A 20253-nucleotide genomic window follows, 5' to 3' on the forward strand; every position below is an offset into this window, starting at 1 on the left:
GAGTTCGAGCCCCGCGTCAGGTTCTGTGCTGACAGCTCCCAGCCTGGAGTCTGCTTCAGATTCTGTGTCTCCCTCTCTCTGCCCTTGCCCTGCTCACACTCTGTCTCTCTCTCAAAAATAAGTGAACATTAAAAAAATTTAATAATAAAAAAAACTTCCTCCTCTTTTTGAAATAAAAAAAAGATCATGTTATAGGCCAGGAAAAGGTAGTAACTCTGTCAACATAGGTGTAAGTGATCCCAAGTTGATCATGGACTTAATTTATTAGGTCATTGTTCAACTTGATCAGCTCTAAAGAGAGAATTCTTGTGGATCTTGACTTTTGATATAGTGTTGTATTTATAACCCATTCTAGTTAGGACTTCTGTGAAATGTATGGTGAGTAGTTGATTTTGTTTTTGTAAATAGTCATTTAATGAAAAGAAAAATAAGATCCTGGAAAAAGAAGTAAGCATGAGAATGAATAAATACCATGTTCATGCTAATAAATCTCAAATTTGTATCTTTAGCCTTAACTTGCGCTTGGGACTTTTAACATGTCTACTTGACTGGTCTACTTGAATATTTCACACATACCTCGGATTTAACCAAATAGAACACAGCCTTTCCCCCCATGCTGTTACCACTCTGTGCTCCATTTTGTGAATGGCAACATGAGCTATCCAGTCGTTCAGTCTAGACAACTTGGAGCCATTCTTACTTCGTCTCTTTCACTCACGCTCTATATCTGTCACCATGTCTATTCAATTCTCCCCAGATAAGCTCTTGGACTCGTCCATGTCTCCCTCTTTCTATGGCTGCTCCCCAGTCCAACCACCATTATCTCTTGCCTGAAATACAAAAGTAGCCTGCTACCTGATCTCCATATTTCTGCTTCTGTTGTCCTCCATTTGTCCTCCAGTGTGCAGCAAGTGACTTTATTAAAATGTGGGTCATATGTCACTCCACAACTCAATACCTTTCAATAGCTTTTAATTTCATTTAGAAGACTACTCAACCTTCTTACCATGACCGATAGGACCCATATGATCTGTCGCTGGCTTGCCACAGGCTCACCACCCACACACTAGCCCACCAATCCTTTCTCAGCATGTCAGAAAGTAGCACTCTCTTCCCTCAGGGACTTTGCTAATCCCTCCACTTGGAATGTGCTTTCTTCCCAGCTTCAAGAGCTAGACCCATTAGATCCTTCAAGTCATTTTCATTAAGCTAGGCTCCCATCCTGTTGTTCTTCAACCCAGCCTCCTGCTTGTTTCCAAAACACTCCTAATTCTTTAATATTTCCCTTTTATTTCTACCCCAGTGTAATGAAAGCAGGAACCAATATCTAGTTTGATTCATTGATGAGTTTCTGGGACTTTCAGTAGTCCTTGCCTCATGATGGTGCCCAATAACGTTTGTTAACACCATTGAACCAATGGAAGGATTTAAATACTAAAATAATAAAAGAGGGCGTCAGGCAGAATCCAGGGGCATGTTAATATCAACATTGGGGAGCAGGATGCAAACCTACAAGGAAACTCAAAAGAAGCAGTAGGAGAGGGAGGACTCTGCTAGAATATTCTGAAAGCCAATCAAAGGACACACTTCAAGAAGGAAGGGGGGTGAGGGGTAGGCTCTACCAAATGCTGCCACTTGTCAACCGAGACAAGGGTGGAAAGCTGTCTGCTGGATTTAGCTTTAAGAGTCATTTGTGACCTTGGTAAGAGCAGTTTCAAGAAGACTGGTGAAGGAGAAGAGAGATCAGGCACAAGTTACCGGAGGGAAAGATTTCAGTACAGTTGAGTACATGAACGGACCTAGGAGAGAACGAAAGTGTAAGAGTCAGCAGGGAGTCACCTATACTCAACCAAATACAGCCTCCCTGGGATCCACTTTTATGGAACCCAAAGCCCAAGTGAAAGAAAAAGAGTTTTCTAGAGTCACTGTGAAAATCACTTGGGGGGGAGGGAAGGGTGCTTTTAAAAGCATCAGTGTCCTGCCCCTTCCCTAATCCAATTCAATCAGATCTCTAGGGATGGGGCCTAGATAGATAAAGTATATTTATAAAGCATCCAGCTTCCTCCAGTGTGCAGTCTCTTCAATGTTTTCCCCTCTCTTTCTTTTGTGTATCGAAAGAGCACTTTGCAGGTGGGAGGAGTTTCCTTGCTGGGCAAACATTGAGTTAGGGCAGTGGATAGATGCCAGCAGGAAGATATGAAGACATTAGTGGGTACCTTCACCTCTACCCAGTTGAATTGCTTTAAATCCATGCTTCCATTCATTTTTAAGAATTTGGTAGAGAACACATACCATAAAATGTACTATTGTAACCATTTTTATGGGTATAGTTCAGTAGTAAGTATATTCACATTGTTGTATAACCAAAACTCTTTCATGTTGCAAAACTAAAACTCTAACCTATTAAGCAACTTTCCACCCCCTTAGACTAAGGAAGTGCTTGAAGGCTTCTGTCTGCTGCTAACGAGCCAGAATAAGCCGTGACTCCTTATGGCATCACCTTGAAGGTCTTATTTATATGTCACCAGAGGCATCCTTGGGAGCGGAAGCTGGATGGCAATTTGTGCTCAGTGATAATCATTTTGTTCAAGGATATTTCTAACCTCCCTGCTTCACTTGATTTCACACGGACTTCTCTGTTTTACTATAGTGCTCAAGTCAACTTGCCTTTCATGGCCTACCATGGGGTAAGGGATTCCCATAGAAGACAGTGTATACACCTTTCTCATAGACGTTCCTGCTGCATTCTGTTGGACTGCTTGCTTTTCTCTGACAAGCTGTGATGGTGGGTAGTGATCATGCTCCATTCATCACTATATAAGCAGCACATAGTGATGTAGGCATGCTCAATATATATCTGAGTATGATACTATGTAAATATACATGTAACACCTAACGCTCATTGAGACTTCCAATATGACATGGACAAGTCATTGATTGTATTGTTATTTAATTTAATTCGGGTAAATTCTCACAACAGCTCTATGAAGGCAAGTTTTCTATTTTTGTCCTCTCATCACAGAAAACTGATAGAAAGTTTAGGAAAAAGACAGATATCATATGTTTTCACTCATGCGCGGAACTTGAGAAACTTAACAGAAGACGATGAGGGAAGGAAAGGGGAAAAAATAGTTACAAACAGAGAGGGAGGGAGGCAAACCGTAAGAGACTCTTAAATACAGAGAACACATTGAGGGTTGGTGGGGGGGGTGGGTGAGAGGGGAAAATGGGTGATGGGCATTGAGGAGGACACCTGTTGGGATGAGCACTGGGTGTTGTATGGAAGCGATGAACCACCAAAACTACCCCCAAACCAAGAGCACAGGGTACACTCTGTATGTTAGCCAATTTGACAATAAATTATATTAAAAACAAACAAAAAAAGAAAGAAAGTTTAGGAAAGTCGTGGAAGGTCACACAGCCAGCAAGTGGCTGAGGTGAAAATGAAGCTTGGGCAGTCTGGCTCTTGAGTCCGTAAGCTGACTTTGAAAGAAATGAAAAAGGAAAGGAAGTAGGGACAACAGGACTTTTATCTGTCTGAACTCCCTCCCTGGGCAAGAGGGAGCAGAGGTCATGAAAAGTGGACTAGATCAGGGTGGAATGGAACTGGCCATGAGGTAGCATTCTGGTTCAAACCAAAGGGAGAGTCAATATGACTCCGAGTCGCCATCAGCAAAGCATGAAGTATTTCCAGAGACAGCGACCCAGAGCAGGGGATCATAGTGCGGGGGGGGGGGGGGGGGGCGCAAGAACAGCTTGTTTCCCAGCACTACCCACTCCTCCTTCTCCAGGATGACTATTCCCTGGGGCATTGGGGTGGGGTGTGATCTTCAGGATTTCAGGCTGAATTGCAAATATCAGCACTGAGAACAACAAGTGAGGTATTTCACTGTATTTGTTACATTTATCGTCACCATCATGAATGAATAGATAATGCATATATAGGGTGCACAAATTAAAAGATTCAAGAGGATGGGGAACCCCCACACTCCCCATGCTCCAACCCCCATCCCTCAGCCGCTGGCAAGTACTGTTGGACGTTTCTTGTATATTCTTCTAGAGATAAGCTATAAATACACGCACAAATGTGTATACATACGCATACACACACATATACGCACAGCATTTCTCTGGAAGAATATACAAGAAACTTTTGTGTATACACAAAAAACTTTTTGTGTATACACACACACACACGAATATCCATTCATCCATTTTCATCTTTCCAAAGTTTTTCTTTTCTTTTCTTTTCTTTTTTACACTTTCATCCCTTCTCTGTTCTCCTTATTTGAAGGGTTGTGCTTCTTTTATTAAAAAATCCTCTATTGTCATTACGATGGTCAATATAATTGCATTACATTATCACAGTTACATTGGAGGACAGCTCAGAGATGAACATACACGATGTTTAACCAGAAGTCTTGTTATATATTGATAGCCTGACAAAAGGTATTGATGGAGAGCAGCTGGAAATCAATCCAGGATTGGGCAGTCACGGACGATCTATGGGAAGTTGAGTGAGAAGGAAGGATTCTAACAAAACCCGGGCTTTTATAATAATAACAGTAATATTCACCTGACATTTTCAGTGCCAGGTGCTAGGCTTTACATGTGCTTTCTCTCTCATTTAATCCTCACACAAAATGGGTACTATATCATCGTCTGCATTTCAGAGATTAGGACTTCGGAGTTCAGAGATATCCAGTAAACTGACCAAGCTCACGAATCTTATGAATGACCGAGCCTGGAATTTGAATGTACACCTGCCTGAAACCTTTTTCTTAACTCCCAGGGCTGCTCATTATATTCTCTTCTGACTCACTCCTGACCACCATGAGGAGATTGGATCGAACTTCAGTTTGGGTAATGCATGTATATCAATGAGGACAAGATATTCTCAGCGAAGTTTGCCAGAGTCTGTTGTTCTTTTCAAATGACATTTGAAAAATAAGAACAGTATTATCTTAGAAACTGGGTGATGAGAGCCAGTTTTAGGTCTACATGAAGGCACCCCATCTGTGATTTCTGACGTAATCCCAAAGCACCCTCACCTCCGGTATTCCCCTAGCTTAGCCTTAATCTTTTCACACTCTCTTCAACTCTAAAATCTAAAGAAATTCAGATGGAACATGCTATATAGTTTCAGAGAGAAGCCGAGTTTCCAGAAGTTCTACTTTGACAGGAAATTGGGTTTCAATAATATTATATTGACAGGAGAGTTCATATTATGTGTCAACTTGACAGGGCCATGGGTTGCCCAGGTAATTGGTTCCACATTGTTTTTGAAAGTGTCGGTGAGGGGTGTTTCTGGATGAAATTGGCATTTGAATCAGTGGGCAGAGTAAAACAGATGGCCCTTCTAAATGTGGGTGGGCCTCGTCTAGTCAGCTGAGGGTCTGAATAGAAAAAAGTGAAGGAGGAATTCACTCTCTCTACTTGAGAATCTCTCAGCTGGGACATCAGTCTTCTCCTGCCTTTGGACTTGCACTGGAACTTATACCACCAGGTCCCCTGGTTCTAAGGCCTTTGGACTAGATGTATTGGGACTTCTCAACTTCCATAATCATATGATCCAAGTCCTCATAACCAGTGAATCAATCAGTCAATGTCTGCCTATCTTTCTATTACGTATGTGTCTATCTATCCATCATCTATCTATCTAAACTTTATCTATATATCTCCTATTGGTTCTGTTTCTCTGGGAAATTAATTAAATCGGCAGTTCCAAAATGTAGTGAATAGGGCCACCGCACTGCACACCCCTGGGGGGCACCATTCACATCATGGACTATGTGAATGATACCAGGTCAAGCTGAGGCTTCAACTTTCCTGAATCCAGGGCTCTTACCAGCAGTTATGGGACCCAACAAGGGTTCTCCTTGTAATATAGAAATGCCCTCCAGTTCAAGGAAGGTCCGATCTAGGTGTTTGCAATGTACCTTTCACAGTAGGAATCCTGGAACGTAGCAACTATTTGCACAAAGGTGCTCAGTTTGGCAAGTGAGGCCCGTGTATTAGCTGGAGGTTTTTTGTTTTGGGTTTTTTTTTTTAATCTTTTCATCTTTAGAAGAGGAGGATGCTAAGTAGAATAAGAGATCAGAGCGTGGCTCCCCATGATATCATTTTCTCCGTTTAGCACTTTATCGTCTTGACTGTGACTATTTCTTTTTCAGTGGTTGAGCTACTTTCTATTAAGCTGTCCTCCCTTTTTCCCAGCAGCAAGTGTGCCCTGATCGCACCCATTCTCTTTTATCCACACAGGGATCACAGAGTTCTAATCAACCTCTCCTCCTCTGGGCCAGTCATTCAAGTATTCATTTATTCGTTCATCAGGTATTTATTCAGCATCCACTATATGCAAGGCACCGTGTGGAAACGGGGATACAGAAGTGACAGGAAGACACAGTCCTTCCTCCTGTGGACCTTGGAGGCCTGTAGGAAAGACTGAATTTTTTCTTGAAGTTTATTTATTTTGAGAGAGAGAAGGCGTGTGTGAATGTGTGTGTGTGTGTGTGTGTGTGTGTGTGCGCGCGTGCGCGTGCGCACAAGCTGGGGGAGGGTCAGAGAGAAAGGGAGAATCCCAGGCAGGCCATCCAGGCACCCAGGAAAAGAAATCAGTAGACAAATGATTTCACACAGAACTTTTAATTGTTATTGAAGGAAGCACGATGGAAGAAACTTACAGGAAGACGTGAAGGTACGTATTGAGGTCAGAGGGGACTTGAGAAAGTTGAAAAGGATGGAATGAGTCAAAGCTCAGAGAAATCGCTAATTGGAGGGTTGGGTGGTCAGGAAAGAGTGTGTGGGGAGCAGTTAGGGAGGCAAAAAAGCAAGGTGGGAGCCCACTGCTTAGGGTGAGCCTGCGCCGTTTCTTAGCTCCCAGTCTTTACAAACCCCTAGTTGAGACGATCTCTTTTATTTTCCTTTCAATTCTCCAAAATTTAATTAAAAAGGAATTCCCTAGGGGCACCTTGGTGGCTCAGTCGGTTAAGCGTCGGGCTCTTGATTTTGGCTCAGGCCTGATCTTCTGGTTTGTGAGTTTGAGCCCCGCATCGGGCTCCATACTGATGGTGCAGAGTCCGATTGGGATTCTGTCTCCCTCTCTCTGCCCCTTCCCACTCGTGTGTGCAATCTCTCTCTTTCTCTCTCTCTCTCCAAATAAATAAATAAACTTAAAAAAAAAAAAAAAGGAAATCCCTGGATGGGGTTATTTTTCTCACCGGAGGTGGTCCACTAAGAATGAAGTACTTTCCTCCACCCACACACACAACACAGGACGTATCCTGAACCAATTTGGATTATCGATGTTTGGGGGTGGGCCGAGGTCTCCCACCAGGACTAGCGCCTGGAAGATCCGACAGTATAGGTCTTCGTGTTGCGCGTAAGCTGTAACAGTAACTCTCACAGAGCAGGTTCTGAACGGGTGCTCTCTGAACTGCATTATTATGTGTTGATGTAAAGGTTTTCTGGAAATTATTTCTGGAACATTTACTCGGAAGGGAATCCTTTTTTTTTTTTTTTCCAACAAATGGCAAGGACAACTTCTGCTTTCTCACATTGACTATTCTGGGATTATTTTCCCTATCAACCCTTTATGTGTCCTGCCCTATTCTGAACCAGAGGTTGGGATCTTAGTGCTTCTCGGCCTCAGGGGTTTTGCACGGAGAAGGCAGACCTGTTTGATATCAAAGGGTCCTCTTATCTTTCATAAGAGCTAACTTTCATCCAAAAGAGTATGCCAGGGGGCACCTGGGTGGCTCAGTTGGTTGAGCGTCCGACTTCGGCTCAGGTCGTGGTCTCGCGGTCTGTGAGTTCGAGCCCCGAGTCGGGCTCTGTGCTGACAGCTCACAGCCTGGCCTGCTTCGGATTCTGCGTCTCCCTCTCTCTCTGACCCTCCCCCATTCATGCTCTGTCTCTCTCTCAGAAATAAACAAACATTAAAAAGAAAAAAAGAAAAAAAGAGTATGCCAGGGTTCCCAGAGGATAAGGGAAGAGAAGAAAGCATTCTTGAGAGAAGGGAGAAAAAGAAGGGAAATGTCGCCTACTCGTGCATCGGGTCCGGTGAGAACCGGATCCTGGCTCACGGCCCTGCTGTGGTGCTCTGGGTGACACGACTTCAGGGGAGCACCTAGAAGTGACAGAGGGGTTTCCAGTCTCAGCAAGGATGCAGAGTGGAAGCAAGAGAGGCAGTAAATAGAAGCAGACCACGGGAGTGGGGATAAGGAGACTCTTAGCGATGACCAGAGAACCCCAAGGACTGGAAGGGTTCCCTGATGTTTGACCTGGGACCTTTCCCCCACCTGAGGATGGAATTTCCCTCCAGCCAGCATGCTTGGAGGCTCAGAGTCAGACCGAGGTTGACATGAGAAAATGAAGAGAAGCCGTATGTCTCACGCGCACGCGTGCTCCTCTGTCCAGCTGTCAACAGCTTTGTGGGTAATTATTGATGGATGGATTTAAACCATTTGGAAAAGTGATGCTTGTCCTCAATCTTGGATACACAGGTTTAACAAATACACTGGAAACTAAGTTCTCTTTTCTCAATGGTTTACATTTTAACATCCTGTGGGAAAAATTTCTGGATGGGTTTGAAGTGCCTTGTGCCCATCGTCAGAACTCATGAACACTTTAAAAGCTGGTATTGGGGCGCCTGGGGGGGGGGCCCAGTCGCTTGGGCATCCGACTTTGGTTCGGGTCATGATCTCACGGTTGGTGAGTTTGAGCCCCGTGTCGGGCCTGGGCTGACAGCTCAGAGCCTGGAGCCTGCTTCGGAATCTGTGACTCCCTCGCTCTCTGCCCCTCCCCCACTTGTGCTCTGTGGGTCTGTCTCTCAAAAAATAGATAAACGTCAAAAAAAAAAAGGTTTTTTTTGAAGTTGGTATCTTCCCGATATCTTCCGTTCACAGAGCCTGCCCTCTCTCTCACATAGGAGTTTGGTTCATGCATGATCATTGTATGATTGTACATTTAGCAATAGGTTCCCAAAATGGTGATTCCCCTCCTCCTTGTTTTCAAATGGTAGCTGTCTTCGGTCTAACCAACACAGGTAAGTGGCTGCTGGCTACGTCAGAGCTCACTGATGGTGGCCATTTTCCATTCCCGGGTGCTTGCTACATATTGCATGCAGTTCTTGATGCTAGGGCTACAAAAATGATGAAGACCCGGGCCCAGTAATGGGTGAGATAAGACAGACGTATATATCACCACATCCTGGGACCAGTAGGATAAAAACAAAGTCTCACAATGCAAAGAGGATGCCAAAACTACTACCGCATGGGAATTGTGGGGCCTTTATTTAAAAGAACGTGTTAGTTGGGGCGCCTGGGTGGCTCAGTCAGTTGAGCGTCCAGCTTCCGCTCAGGTCCCGATCTCACGGTTTTTGAGTTCGAGCCCTGCGTCGGGCTCTGTGCTGACAGCTCAGCGCCTGGGGCCTGCTTCGCATTCTGCGTCTCCCTCTCTCTCTGCCCCTCCCCCACTCACGCTCTGTCTCTCTCTCTCTCTCTCTCTCTCTCCCAAAAATAAATAAACATTAAAAAAAATGTAAAAGAACGTGTTATCTGAGCTGGGTCTTAGGGAAAATCAAACCAAACAAATTATAGATTTGGCAGTAGAGGGGAGAAAGGGCGCTGACGGCCCTGAGAAAATAGCTTGAATACTAGAACCTAGAGAAGCTCAGGGCAAGAGAAGTGAAGGAAAGTGTCCTGGAAAAGGAGCCGAAGACAGAGGGACTGGAGGGGAACTTTTCACGGAATTGTACTGTAGAGCTTGCATAATAATTGCAGATTGATGACGGTCCATTTACTGAGCTCCTAGCTGTGCCCGGTACGAAAATGCAAGAAAAGCAGGTGATACCCCCATCTTAAAAAATTAGGAGAAGGCTCAAAGCATCCATAAAATATCCTACCTGGGGCCAATATTCATCCCCCCCGCCATGTCTCTCTGATTCCTGTTACCATCACAGCCTGCTTTAACTCTAGAAATCATCCTGGCTTGCAGTTTTCAAAGTATTGCAAAGAGCCCTCAGCTGTTGTGGAGTTCCACAAACAATAAAAAGTACTTTCCCAAACAAGGGGGTGCCTGGCTGGCTCAGTCAGTAGAGCGTGAGACTCTTGACCTTGGGGTTGCGAGTTTCAGCCCCATGTTAGAGAGCAGAGTTTTACTTAATAATAATAATTTAAAAAATGCTATCCTACCAAAACACAATCATTACTCTTCTTGCATTTATGTATTAGGATGCCCTCCTTTAAATGAAAAGTTTTAAAAGTTTATTGATTTATTTTGGGAGGGGGGCAGCAGAAAGAGAGGGAGGGAGAGAATCCCAAGCAGGCTCTGTGCTGTCACTGCAGAGCTTGACGTGGGGCTCGATCTCACGAACGTGAGATCATGACCTGACCCGGAATCGAGAGTCAGACATTCAACTGATTGAGCCACCCGGGCGCCCCCCCCCCCAAATTTTTTACAAGAGAGCTTTGACGCTGAAACAAATGCATGATTTAGAAAAGGAAAATTTTTGATTTATTCCAATCCTCTTTTAAGAATGACTATTTTTTCCCTCCTGTGCAAAATTACACATATTTACTATAAAAATGTGGAAAATCTAGAAAAAAGAAGGAAAAATCACCTATATATTCCTACCACCAGTGGGGAACTATTAATACTTAATTTATAGTAATATTCTTACCATAGACATATGACACAGTTATGATCTATGTAACATTATACACAAATGTTTAAAACTAGCTTTTCTTGTTATACAATGTGCCTAGTGATGGGATAAATATTGGAAAGCTCTCTTTCCATACCGAGAAGGAAATCCACCAAGTAAGAAGTACTGAACAATTTATTTTGTAGAATTCTTGTGAATGCCATTAGTTAAATCAACATAAATGTCGAACCATCCTTTCTGGCAATATTTGAGTTCAAAACTTTTTAAACTTGTCTTTAACTTAAAGGGTATTCAACAGACAGAAATTTCAGCACATCACATAATTCTGATGTCTATCCTTTAACACCAACATCTTAATCTTGAGAGCAGGATAAAGGGGCCCCTGGGTGGCTCAGTCAGATGACTCTTTTTAGTTTTTTAATGTTTGTTTATTTTTGAGAGAGGTGGAGACAGAATGCGAGTGGGTGGGGCAGAGAGAGAGGGAGACACAGAATCCGAAGCAGGCTCCAGGCTCTGAGCTGTCAGCACAGAGCCCGAGGCGGGGCTCGAACTCACGGACCGGGAGATCATGACCTGAGCCGAAGTCGGACGCTTAACCGACTGAGCCACCCAGGCGCCCCCAGATGACTCTTGATCTCCACTCAGGTCATGATCTCACAGTTCGTGAGACTGAGCCCCATGTCAGGCTCTACACTTGGGATTCTGTCTCTGCCCCTCCCCTGCTCTCTCTTATGTTTTCTCTCAAGTAAATAAACTAAAAAAAAAAAACAAAAAAAAACAAAAAAAAAACACCTTAAAAAAAAGCAGGATAAAATGTTAAATAAGGATTCTGCTATTTTTCTAAAAATATTCTAGAAACCGCAACGGTTTGGGTTTGTGGAGTAAAAAATATATTCGACGGTTGTGTACCTTAATACCCTTTCGTCTCAAATTACAAAGGATTAGAGCTTCGTTTTAGGAACAAGCAAATAAGAAATTAAAAAGGAAAAAATTCCGTGTTTTAGACTGGCGCTCAAGATGCTGAGTAAATGTTAAATGTTGAATATATCCTGCGTAATATTTGTGGCTAACCCCGGGAGGGCTTGGAAACAAGTAAAGTTGGGGTGTGGCCAGAAGATCGAGAAAGATGTTGTAAGAAGTTCCAGTGTCTCCACTTCCCCAGCAAAGAACATGGATGAAAAATACAGCCTTTCGGAATGTTAAGTGGCCATAATTACTTACATAGCTGCCTGTGCCCTTCCCTTCAACAACTCATGCCCCACCATGACCCCCACTTCTCGGTGTTCACCTCCTTACGGTACCCGTCTCCCCTGCCCCCCTGTGGGTGGGATATGTGATTCCCTTCTGACCAGTGAAATAGGAAATGTCCCTCTGCGATTAGAATTCGTAAGATTGCCAACAGTCACACGCGTTTGACAGGCCATCCTTCCCGGGCAAGTCTTCAAGAGAAACCCCAGCCCTGCCCGATGCCTGGGTCGCGGCCCGACGAGGCTTGAAAACAGAGACCGCACGTCAGCCATGTCGGGGCTCCTGCCCCACAGAAATGGTGAGGTAACGAATGTGTCCTGTTTATGGTCTAAATCTGTGTCAATCTGTTATGCAGAAGTAGATGACTAATACACCTACTGACACAGTGATTCACCCAGAGTGAGTCAGAAAAGGAGTTGTGAAATGAAGTGGTCACTGGACCTCCTCAAACCCGCTCTCCGCTTCTGTTAGCTTTTTCCGTGTCTGAAAAAGTCACTTCACGAAGCAGAAAAAGATGACAACGCGGATCATTGTTGTCTCCAGGGGCACCCGTGTTTGCATCTGGCACAGACGAACGGAAGACTTGGCAAAAGGGACCTCACAGACATCCAGATGTAGGGGCTTAGCGGTTTCACTCAATCCAAACTGCAGGGACAGGGCACCGGGGGCTCCCACCGTGACTCGTGACTCAGCTGATCACTTTCCTGTTTAGGCTCCTTCTTCGGGCTTCTGGCTCCAGCCCTTGGCCTCCGGCTCCTTAAGTCCCTGGGGCCACATGCAGTGTCGTTTCTGCCTTCCGGACGCTCCCTTTGCTGTCCCCAGCGGACTTCAGCTATGTCACGTGCCTCACTTCTCGGGAGCCTGGAAAAGGGAGGCGGATGGATAGAGGGTGGGAGCCCAGCAAAGTCTGCCCCTCAAAGCTTTGTTCCCACAGAGAGAATCATGGAAAGACACCAATGACATGGAAAGCAAGCTATAAATGAGGATTCATCAAAGCCCAGTGGGAAGGTGAATTTTTGAAATGACTTATAAAATGGATCCATTTACGGCAAGACTGACCTGAGATGAATAACAACGATGAGCTTCAAAATCATGCATAGAACATAATTCAAATTTCGTTAAAATAATCAGTAGAGATAAACTAAAAGACATAAACTAAAAAAGATACACATAATACAGAGGCCACTTTTTTTTATACTCTTAGGTGTTTTCTATAGTTTCTTTTATTTTTTATTTTTAAAAACTAAAAAACAAAAATTTTAACGTTCATTCATTTTTTGAGGGACAGAGACAGAGCCCAAGTGGGAGAGGGGCAGAGAGAGACGGCAGGGGGAGACAAAGAATCCGAAGCAGGATTCAGGCTCTGAGCTGTCAGCACAGAGCCCGATGCGGGGCTGGAACTCGTGATCTGTGAGATCATGACCTGAGCCGAAGTCAGACGCTTAACTGAGCCACCCAGGCGCCCCTATGGTTTTTTAATTAGTGAGTATATATGGCTTTCGTAAGGAGAAGAAGAATGTTGCTTGAAAGCTGCACATGAAATGTGTGTTTCTTTTAAGAATCATTTTTACTATCGGCTTCCAAATCGAAGATGGCCGAAAGGTCTAAAGTCAAAACAGATTGACATTTTCTAATTGTTACTTCCGTGTCGCAGACTCAGAAGTTGTGTAAGGTAGTCCCTACCCTGTAGGGGCTGTCTTCTCAGTGGAATATCCTGCTTTTCCTCTGAGACATCGTTTCCTGAACAGGTAGCATTTGTCTCACACGCCTGCTAGGTTGCCCTGTTAGGTAGTATTGAAAAGTAGAACCTGAGATTCTGTTGGTTTCAAAGTTCTATTTTTTGCTTACTTTTTTTTTTTTCCTCTGAGAATTTCTGGGCTGAAAGGTTTGGGGAAGAATTCGAAAATCAGAATGTAGCAGATCATTTCCTTGATGATGGGCTCTCCTCTGATTCCTCTGTGTATCCCCCCCGCCCCCCACCCATGCTGTGCTGTAAGAGAAGCTTGCACTTATAAGTAGAATCAAGGGACCTCGTCACAACCCAAGGTTGCTCCATGGCGTAAACACCAGTTTCAATGCCGATGGGCCTGGATTTCTTGCGGCACCTACCATCTGTGTGACACTGAGTATTTCTGAGATGTACAATGAGTTCATTAGGTTCCATCGATATCACATGAGAAAATACACATGAAGTTGCTTAGCACCATGCCTAGGCATAAAAGACACTCAAAAAGTGATAATAAACATTTTTATTTAGAGAGGTTAGTGTCTTGGAAAAAGAGGGAAGAAGACCACGTAAAGGAGCACCTGGGGAGAAACTGGGCCCAGAGGTAGCTCAGAGTTGTAGGACCTCCTATTACTGCCCGAGAAACGCGCCCCCCCCCCAAGGCTGAATGCTGAAGAGGCACGCACGAAACCCTGTCACCAGCTCAAAGCCTCCTTTCCTGAGGAAATTTGCTGGCAAATTGTTGAAATGGATATATAAATCTGTGATGACTACGGAAGTGAATGATGATCCCTAAAGTTGTACAGTGCACAACCTGCAAAACTGTACTGGGCATGCCAGAACTATATCCACAAGATGGCTTTCTCCTCGTTTCAGTCTCTTAAATTGCTGATGTGTTGTATTTTACGTTTCCCAGTGGGCCCCTTTAAATTCTTTCTAGGTCAAGGCAGGGAACCCATGTCAATACGTTATAAGACCTGAAGAAGTTGAAAGGTAGGATATACCAAAAGGCACAGAATCCACGCTGAAGGAAGGACTGGTGAGTCCCTGTCTTCCCTCCCACTTCCGGTCCCCTGCATCTTCCTATGATGGCACAAAGTATCTGTACATCAAGACATACTGCAGCAGACGTGAGTGGTCCCAAGGGGGCTAAATGCCTTGCAACTACCAGTCAGGAGGAAATTAGCTCCTTCTTTATGCATTTGTTTAGCTAACATCTGAAACGTACTACCCCTCGACGTTGGCTTCGATTGCAGATACAACCATGTTTGAGAAAGGTTGGTTTCAGGCCTGTGGGGGAAGCAGACGGCTGCGACCCAGAGTCAGGAGAAGGTGACACCAGCCGTGTTCCGCCAAGTGTCTCCTTACCCTTTATTATTCCCACTTTCTTCCGATCCGCCTGCCGGCCCTCCGCGGTTTGGCTGGACTTGGGGCCACATCCAGGGCTTCCCCCCGACCCACCTGAACGTCATCTCAACGGGGACAGGGACAGGGACGTGGTCGGTGGCTGACTGTGGGGGCGCAGCCAGCCTTGGGGGCAAACAGCGCAGGCTCGGGCACGTGACAGGGGGAGGCAGTCGACCTCGTGGGGTGTCGAGCGGCTGTGGGTGCGGTGGCTGCAGGCGGTGGGAGCAGCGGAGAATTCCTGCAGGAGGTCACGTGCTGGGGTCCTATCGGGAGCGAATCCCTTAGCCACAGGGAAGCCGAGGCTGGGAAATAGGACTTCTGGGGTGGACACCGGCATAGGGGAATCGGGAAAAAGCTCCCCAAGTCTCGGAAGGGGGGCACTGTCCTGGCACCAGAGGTTAGAGCGAATCAGGATCCGGTTCCGCTGCAACCCGGCAGTTTATGCAGTGAGACCTGGGCAGGGAAGGCAGATGCGGCACCTGCTGGTTTGGGGCGGGGCCGGGAAGCCAGGGCTTAATTCTGGAAACAAGGTCAAGCTGAGGGACTGAAAGCACGTGATGGGAGGAGGTGATACTGTGCTCAGTAGGTTTTGGACTACTTTGCTCTAGTCACCTCCCAGACGACCCCCGAGACCCCCGGGGCTGAGATGGTCTCCCCTGTGGAGATGGAGGGGGCTCTGGCCACGTCCCTCTGTCCTGAGCCCAGGCCCTTCTCCGCCCCGACTGGGGTCACAACTGGGGGCGGGTCCTGACCAGCTCCTCTCGCCTCTGCTGGCCTGATGATTCTGGACACTAACTGCAGCTCATCTCACCAGAGAGCTCAGGAGAAACAGGCCAGGTCTCTGCCCTTGGCAGTTTAGGCAAATCCAAGGGCTCCGTGATGTGCAATTAAAGAGACGCCGGGCATTTCTGGGAGCATTTGCCTTCCACGTTTCTGTGAGTATTAGCAGCGTTCTCTTAGGATGGCCTCACCCTGCTGCTGCCAGTTTTCATACCCAGTTAGTGACGGAGGAGCTAATCCTCCCAACTGCTTTCTCTTTTCATTTCCTCCGCCTCCTTCCAGAAGCCCCCTCCCCTCCCCACTCCTACCCCAGGGCCCGAACTCGGAACTCCGTCCCTTCCCTTCATCCTTCAGCTTCTCTTTGTTTTTCATGTACTATTTACATGCACTCTGTGCATTTTGAAATCGTGGGTTGTAGCTTCTTACCTCCTATACAATTTGCCACTTTGTTCTCTCAGTCACTCCTTCGTAAGAATTTGCTGAGAGCCTGTTTCACAGGGCGCTTGTATCACAGACTCTGGGGTCAGAATATACACCCTAATTAAAGTTCCCCACTCCCATCCACTTACTTCCCGGGTAAGAACTTTATGCCTCCAGTAAAGACTTTTCCTCCTGTTTAAAGACAGCTTTTTACAGATTTTCGAATGCCTTCAACCTTTTAAACCTCTGCACCTGATAAAATTAAGGCTTTAAAGAGCTTACTTTTTCAATAAATCTTTGGTTTGAGGGTTGATAAAACAGAGAAGCAACTGAAAAGAAAAAAAGAAATCTCGATCTAACACTAAAGCCTTTCCGTCCTGCAAGGTGGAATCCTTTGACCTAGATCTGTCTCTTCAAAGGCACGTGACTGTAAGAAATTCTAGGTTTTTCTTAGACTTCTAAGAGAACTGGTAAATATTGATCTAAAACGTTAGGTTCATTAGCCAACTTTTATTTGATTTTCCTGAAAATCAGCCAGACAGAAAGTTCTCACTTTTACCCGCCTTCATTGGTATCCCCGGAGCAGTTTTCTCCACAGCAACCGAAAACGTCTCTGGGTTGAAATAATCCTCTCCTGCTTCCAATGCACAGTCAAGGAATTTTAAAACCAGAGGACTTTGTAATCACAAAATACTCTCCGAGATTTAGAAGACCACAGAGCTCCAGAGAAATAGCCATTTATCTTTCTTCTAACGGTAAGCACTGCGTTTAGAAATGTTTGTAGCATCTTCTGTCATTCTTTAAGGCTAACATAAGAATCTTAAACTCTCTCTCTCTTTTTTTTTTTAATTGTGGAAGTAATCCCAGTATCTTTGTTACTACCCCACAGTCATTATTAGGTCATTTCTGGGCCAAGATCTGACATGAGATGCTGTTAACAATTTGTGTTCCTTAAGCAACAGATTGAAGAGATTAATTTTTTTTTTTTTTTCAGAAAGCTGATTGGCTCTAACATTGTCCTTTATGCCTTTACAGACCACTGAGTCTGTGGATTTATTGTGGCTCTTGTGGTCTTGAAACACTCTTGTTTTTCTGCTAGCTCCTACTTTTAATAAATTAAAAACTGGAAAATGACCAGTGTTTTCTGGACGTGACAATTTTCTTCCATAGTACCCTTCTTATCTAAAACCTTCTCACTCAGCATGATGTACGTAATTTGTTGAAATTTATTTTCTCAGGCACATCTGGGTGGCTCAGTCGGTGAAGCATCTGCCTTCGGCTCAGGTCATGATCTTACGGTTCGTGGGTTCAAACCCCGGTCGGGCTCTGTGCTGACAGCTCAGAGCCTGGAGCCTGCTTCAGATTCTGTCTCTCTCTCTCTCTCTCTCTCTGCCCCTTCCTAGTTCGCACTCTGTCTCTCTCTGTCTCTCAAAAGTAAACATTTAAAAAAACTTAAAAAATAGTAATAATAAAAAGAAATTGATTTTCTCTTTATTTTTATTTGTTTACTCGAGTGATGAGAACCACACCTCACAGAGTTCTACATTAGGATGGGATAAAATGAGGGTATTTCCTGTCTGGTTCCTATGACTTGTACCCCGTGCAAGATAAACAGAGAAACTTACTCTTCCTGACTTTTTTTACTCTTTTTTATTTTAGAAGGAGGCAGTGTGACAAACTTCTTGGATGTTCTACAGTTCAAAAGTCTCCAGCCATGATAGTTTCCTGCTGTTCGCAGTTATAAATGACCTACAGACCCCCTACTGTTCAGAAACAGCTTGCCATTGCAAATCAGCTTAGCCACCCAATTAATGAATCCTTTCAAACACGTTGCAGCCACGGTAATTAAGGCCTTTATTTTCCCCCTTTACCACAGAAATTCCTCCCATTACAAGTTTACACCGTGAACGGCAAGCCACCCAACTCCCTTAGACACTGACTTGAGGTAAAGGAAGAGTGGAAATGTGCTTCTGGACAAAGCTTCCGGTATTTTGGGTGCCATTGTTCCTTCTCCTCAGCCTTGTTCCCTCTACTGAGACAGAAAGACCCTCAACCCAGGACAGCGGCAGCACTTGGAGTCCGGGCCACCTGACGGAAGTGCTACGAGCTCTCTCTGCTGGCGATCCCCCACCCCTGAACCATTCTGGAAGCCTCCTCAAAACACTGATGGAGAAAACTGGCTGCCCACGGAGGACAAACGGAATGCAAGGAGATTGCCATCTGGTTAGTGTGACAGAATGGGATCAGGTACCAGGGAACGTTCAAGAAAGAGCAGTGGCTTCTCTAGCCGTTTGCTTCAGTAAGGCAAACTCAAATGCAGTACCCAAGTGGGCTGTGCCTTGTGATATCATGTCTCCCATATTTAGGATACGGAAAGTCATTTAGCGTTCTACAAATAGTACTTGAAAACAGGGAGGATCTTGTTGTAGTAAAATGGTAATGTTTGTAGAAGCCTTTCTACGACCCTTGTGCAGGTTCAGAGGTATTTAGTTATAAGTGTGAACTTTTTTTTTTAATTTTTTTAACGTTTATTTATTTTTGAGACAGAGACAGTGCATGAACGGGGGAGGGTCAGAGAGAGGGAGACACAGAATCTGAAACAGGCTCCGGGCTCTGAGCTGTCAGCACAGAGACCGACGCGGGGCTTGAACTCACGGACCGTGAGATCATGACCTGAGCCGAAGTCGGCCACTTAACTGACTGAGCCACCCAAGCGCCCCTGTAAGTGTGAACGTTTTATTTTTAAGAGAGAGAAAGAGTCCGTGCGTGCACAAACTTGGGGGGGGGTGCCCGAGGAGGGGAGAGAGAGAGAGAGAGAGGGAAAGAGAGCAAGGAAGAATCTTAAGCAGGCTCCATGCTTAGTGCGGAGCCCAGTGTGGGGCTTGATCCCACAACCCTGGGATCATGACCTGAGCCAAAATCAAGAGTTGGACACTTGACCGACAGAGCCACCCAGGTGCCCACAAGCATGAACTTTCAGTTCTTTCTTCTTTCTGATTCACTAATCTCCCCCCCCCCCCTTTTCTTTTGTGGTTGCCGTGAACTTGTGCGTCACTGGTTAGATACGATTTGTTTTTGATGGCACAATGATAGTACTATTATATTTGTCTAATGTTGAATTTTTTAAGTTTACTGATTTAAGAGAGAAAGCATGCATATGTATGAGCAGGGGAGGGGTGTAGGGAGATGGGGGCGGGGGAGAGAATCCCAAGCAGGCTTCACACTCCACACTGAGTCCCTTTGGGGACTCGATCCCAGCACCGTAGGGTTATGACCCGAGCCATAGTTGAGAGTCAGATGCTCAACCAACTGTGCCACCCAAGCACCCTTAATGTCGGATTTTTAAGTACTTTACCCTGATTGTTGATTGGTGTTTTCTAGTATTTTGCATGGTGGGCAGTTAATGAATTGGGTGATCACCCTCTTAAAAATGAGGTATCCGGGCTGAAATGAGGTCTGTGGCTCCTGCGGCCTGGGCCCACAGCCTACCCCCGGTTTGCCAGGCGACTGACGCCCTGTTTGCACCTCAGCATTGTCTGGGCAGCTCTCACCAAATACTATGTGGAGACTTCTTCCTCCATAGATGAGGTTGAATTAACTTGCCTGGGATGGAATTAAAAAAAAAAAAAATTCGCTGCAGGTCACATGAATGTAACATCCACATTAATGTAAATTCAGCATTTAAGGTAGAATCAGAATGTCTGTGTCAGGGTAGGGGAATTGACAGGAGCCTCACCAGAGGTCGGAGCCCATGTCTTAATTATACCCAAAAATAGACAAAAACACTCTTCACCATCCCTTTCCTGACTGGCGAGATTTTTTTTTTCCCAGAATGAACCTACAAATAAATAAATGAAGACATGAGTGAATGAATGAATGAATGAATGAATGAATGAATAAATAAATAAATAAATAAATAAATAAATCTAGTAACTGCCTCCAGCAAAAAAATTTTGGCAGACTTTCTCAATCGTGCTTAGTTTTAGGGAAAACATTTCCTGGCCAA

At 45.0% G+C, this 20253-nt stretch overlaps 1 protein-coding gene across 3 annotated transcripts in view; it reads left to right on the forward strand.

The window, feature by feature from the left end:
• The first annotated feature begins 18209 nt into the window (after window positions 1-18209).
• SLC39A12 (solute carrier family 39 member 12) overlaps window positions 18210-20253 on the forward strand; it is an 84679-nt gene continuing 82635 nt past the window's right edge. For all 3 annotated transcript variants that reach the window (XM_047067414.1, XM_047067415.1, XM_047067416.1), the window contains exon 1: window positions 18210-18470. In XM_047067414.1, coding sequence (XP_046923370.1) covers window positions 18210-18470 — 261 coding nt within the window. The remainder of the gene's footprint in view (window positions 18471-20253) is intronic.

This window comes from Lynx rufus, unplaced genomic scaffold (assembly GCF_022079265.1).
Source record: "Lynx rufus isolate CCGP_SWC_20201006 ecotype Redwood Valley unplaced genomic scaffold, mLynRuf1.p SCAF_7, whole genome shotgun sequence".
Taxonomy (NCBI): Eukaryota; Metazoa; Chordata; class Mammalia; order Carnivora; family Felidae; genus Lynx; species Lynx rufus.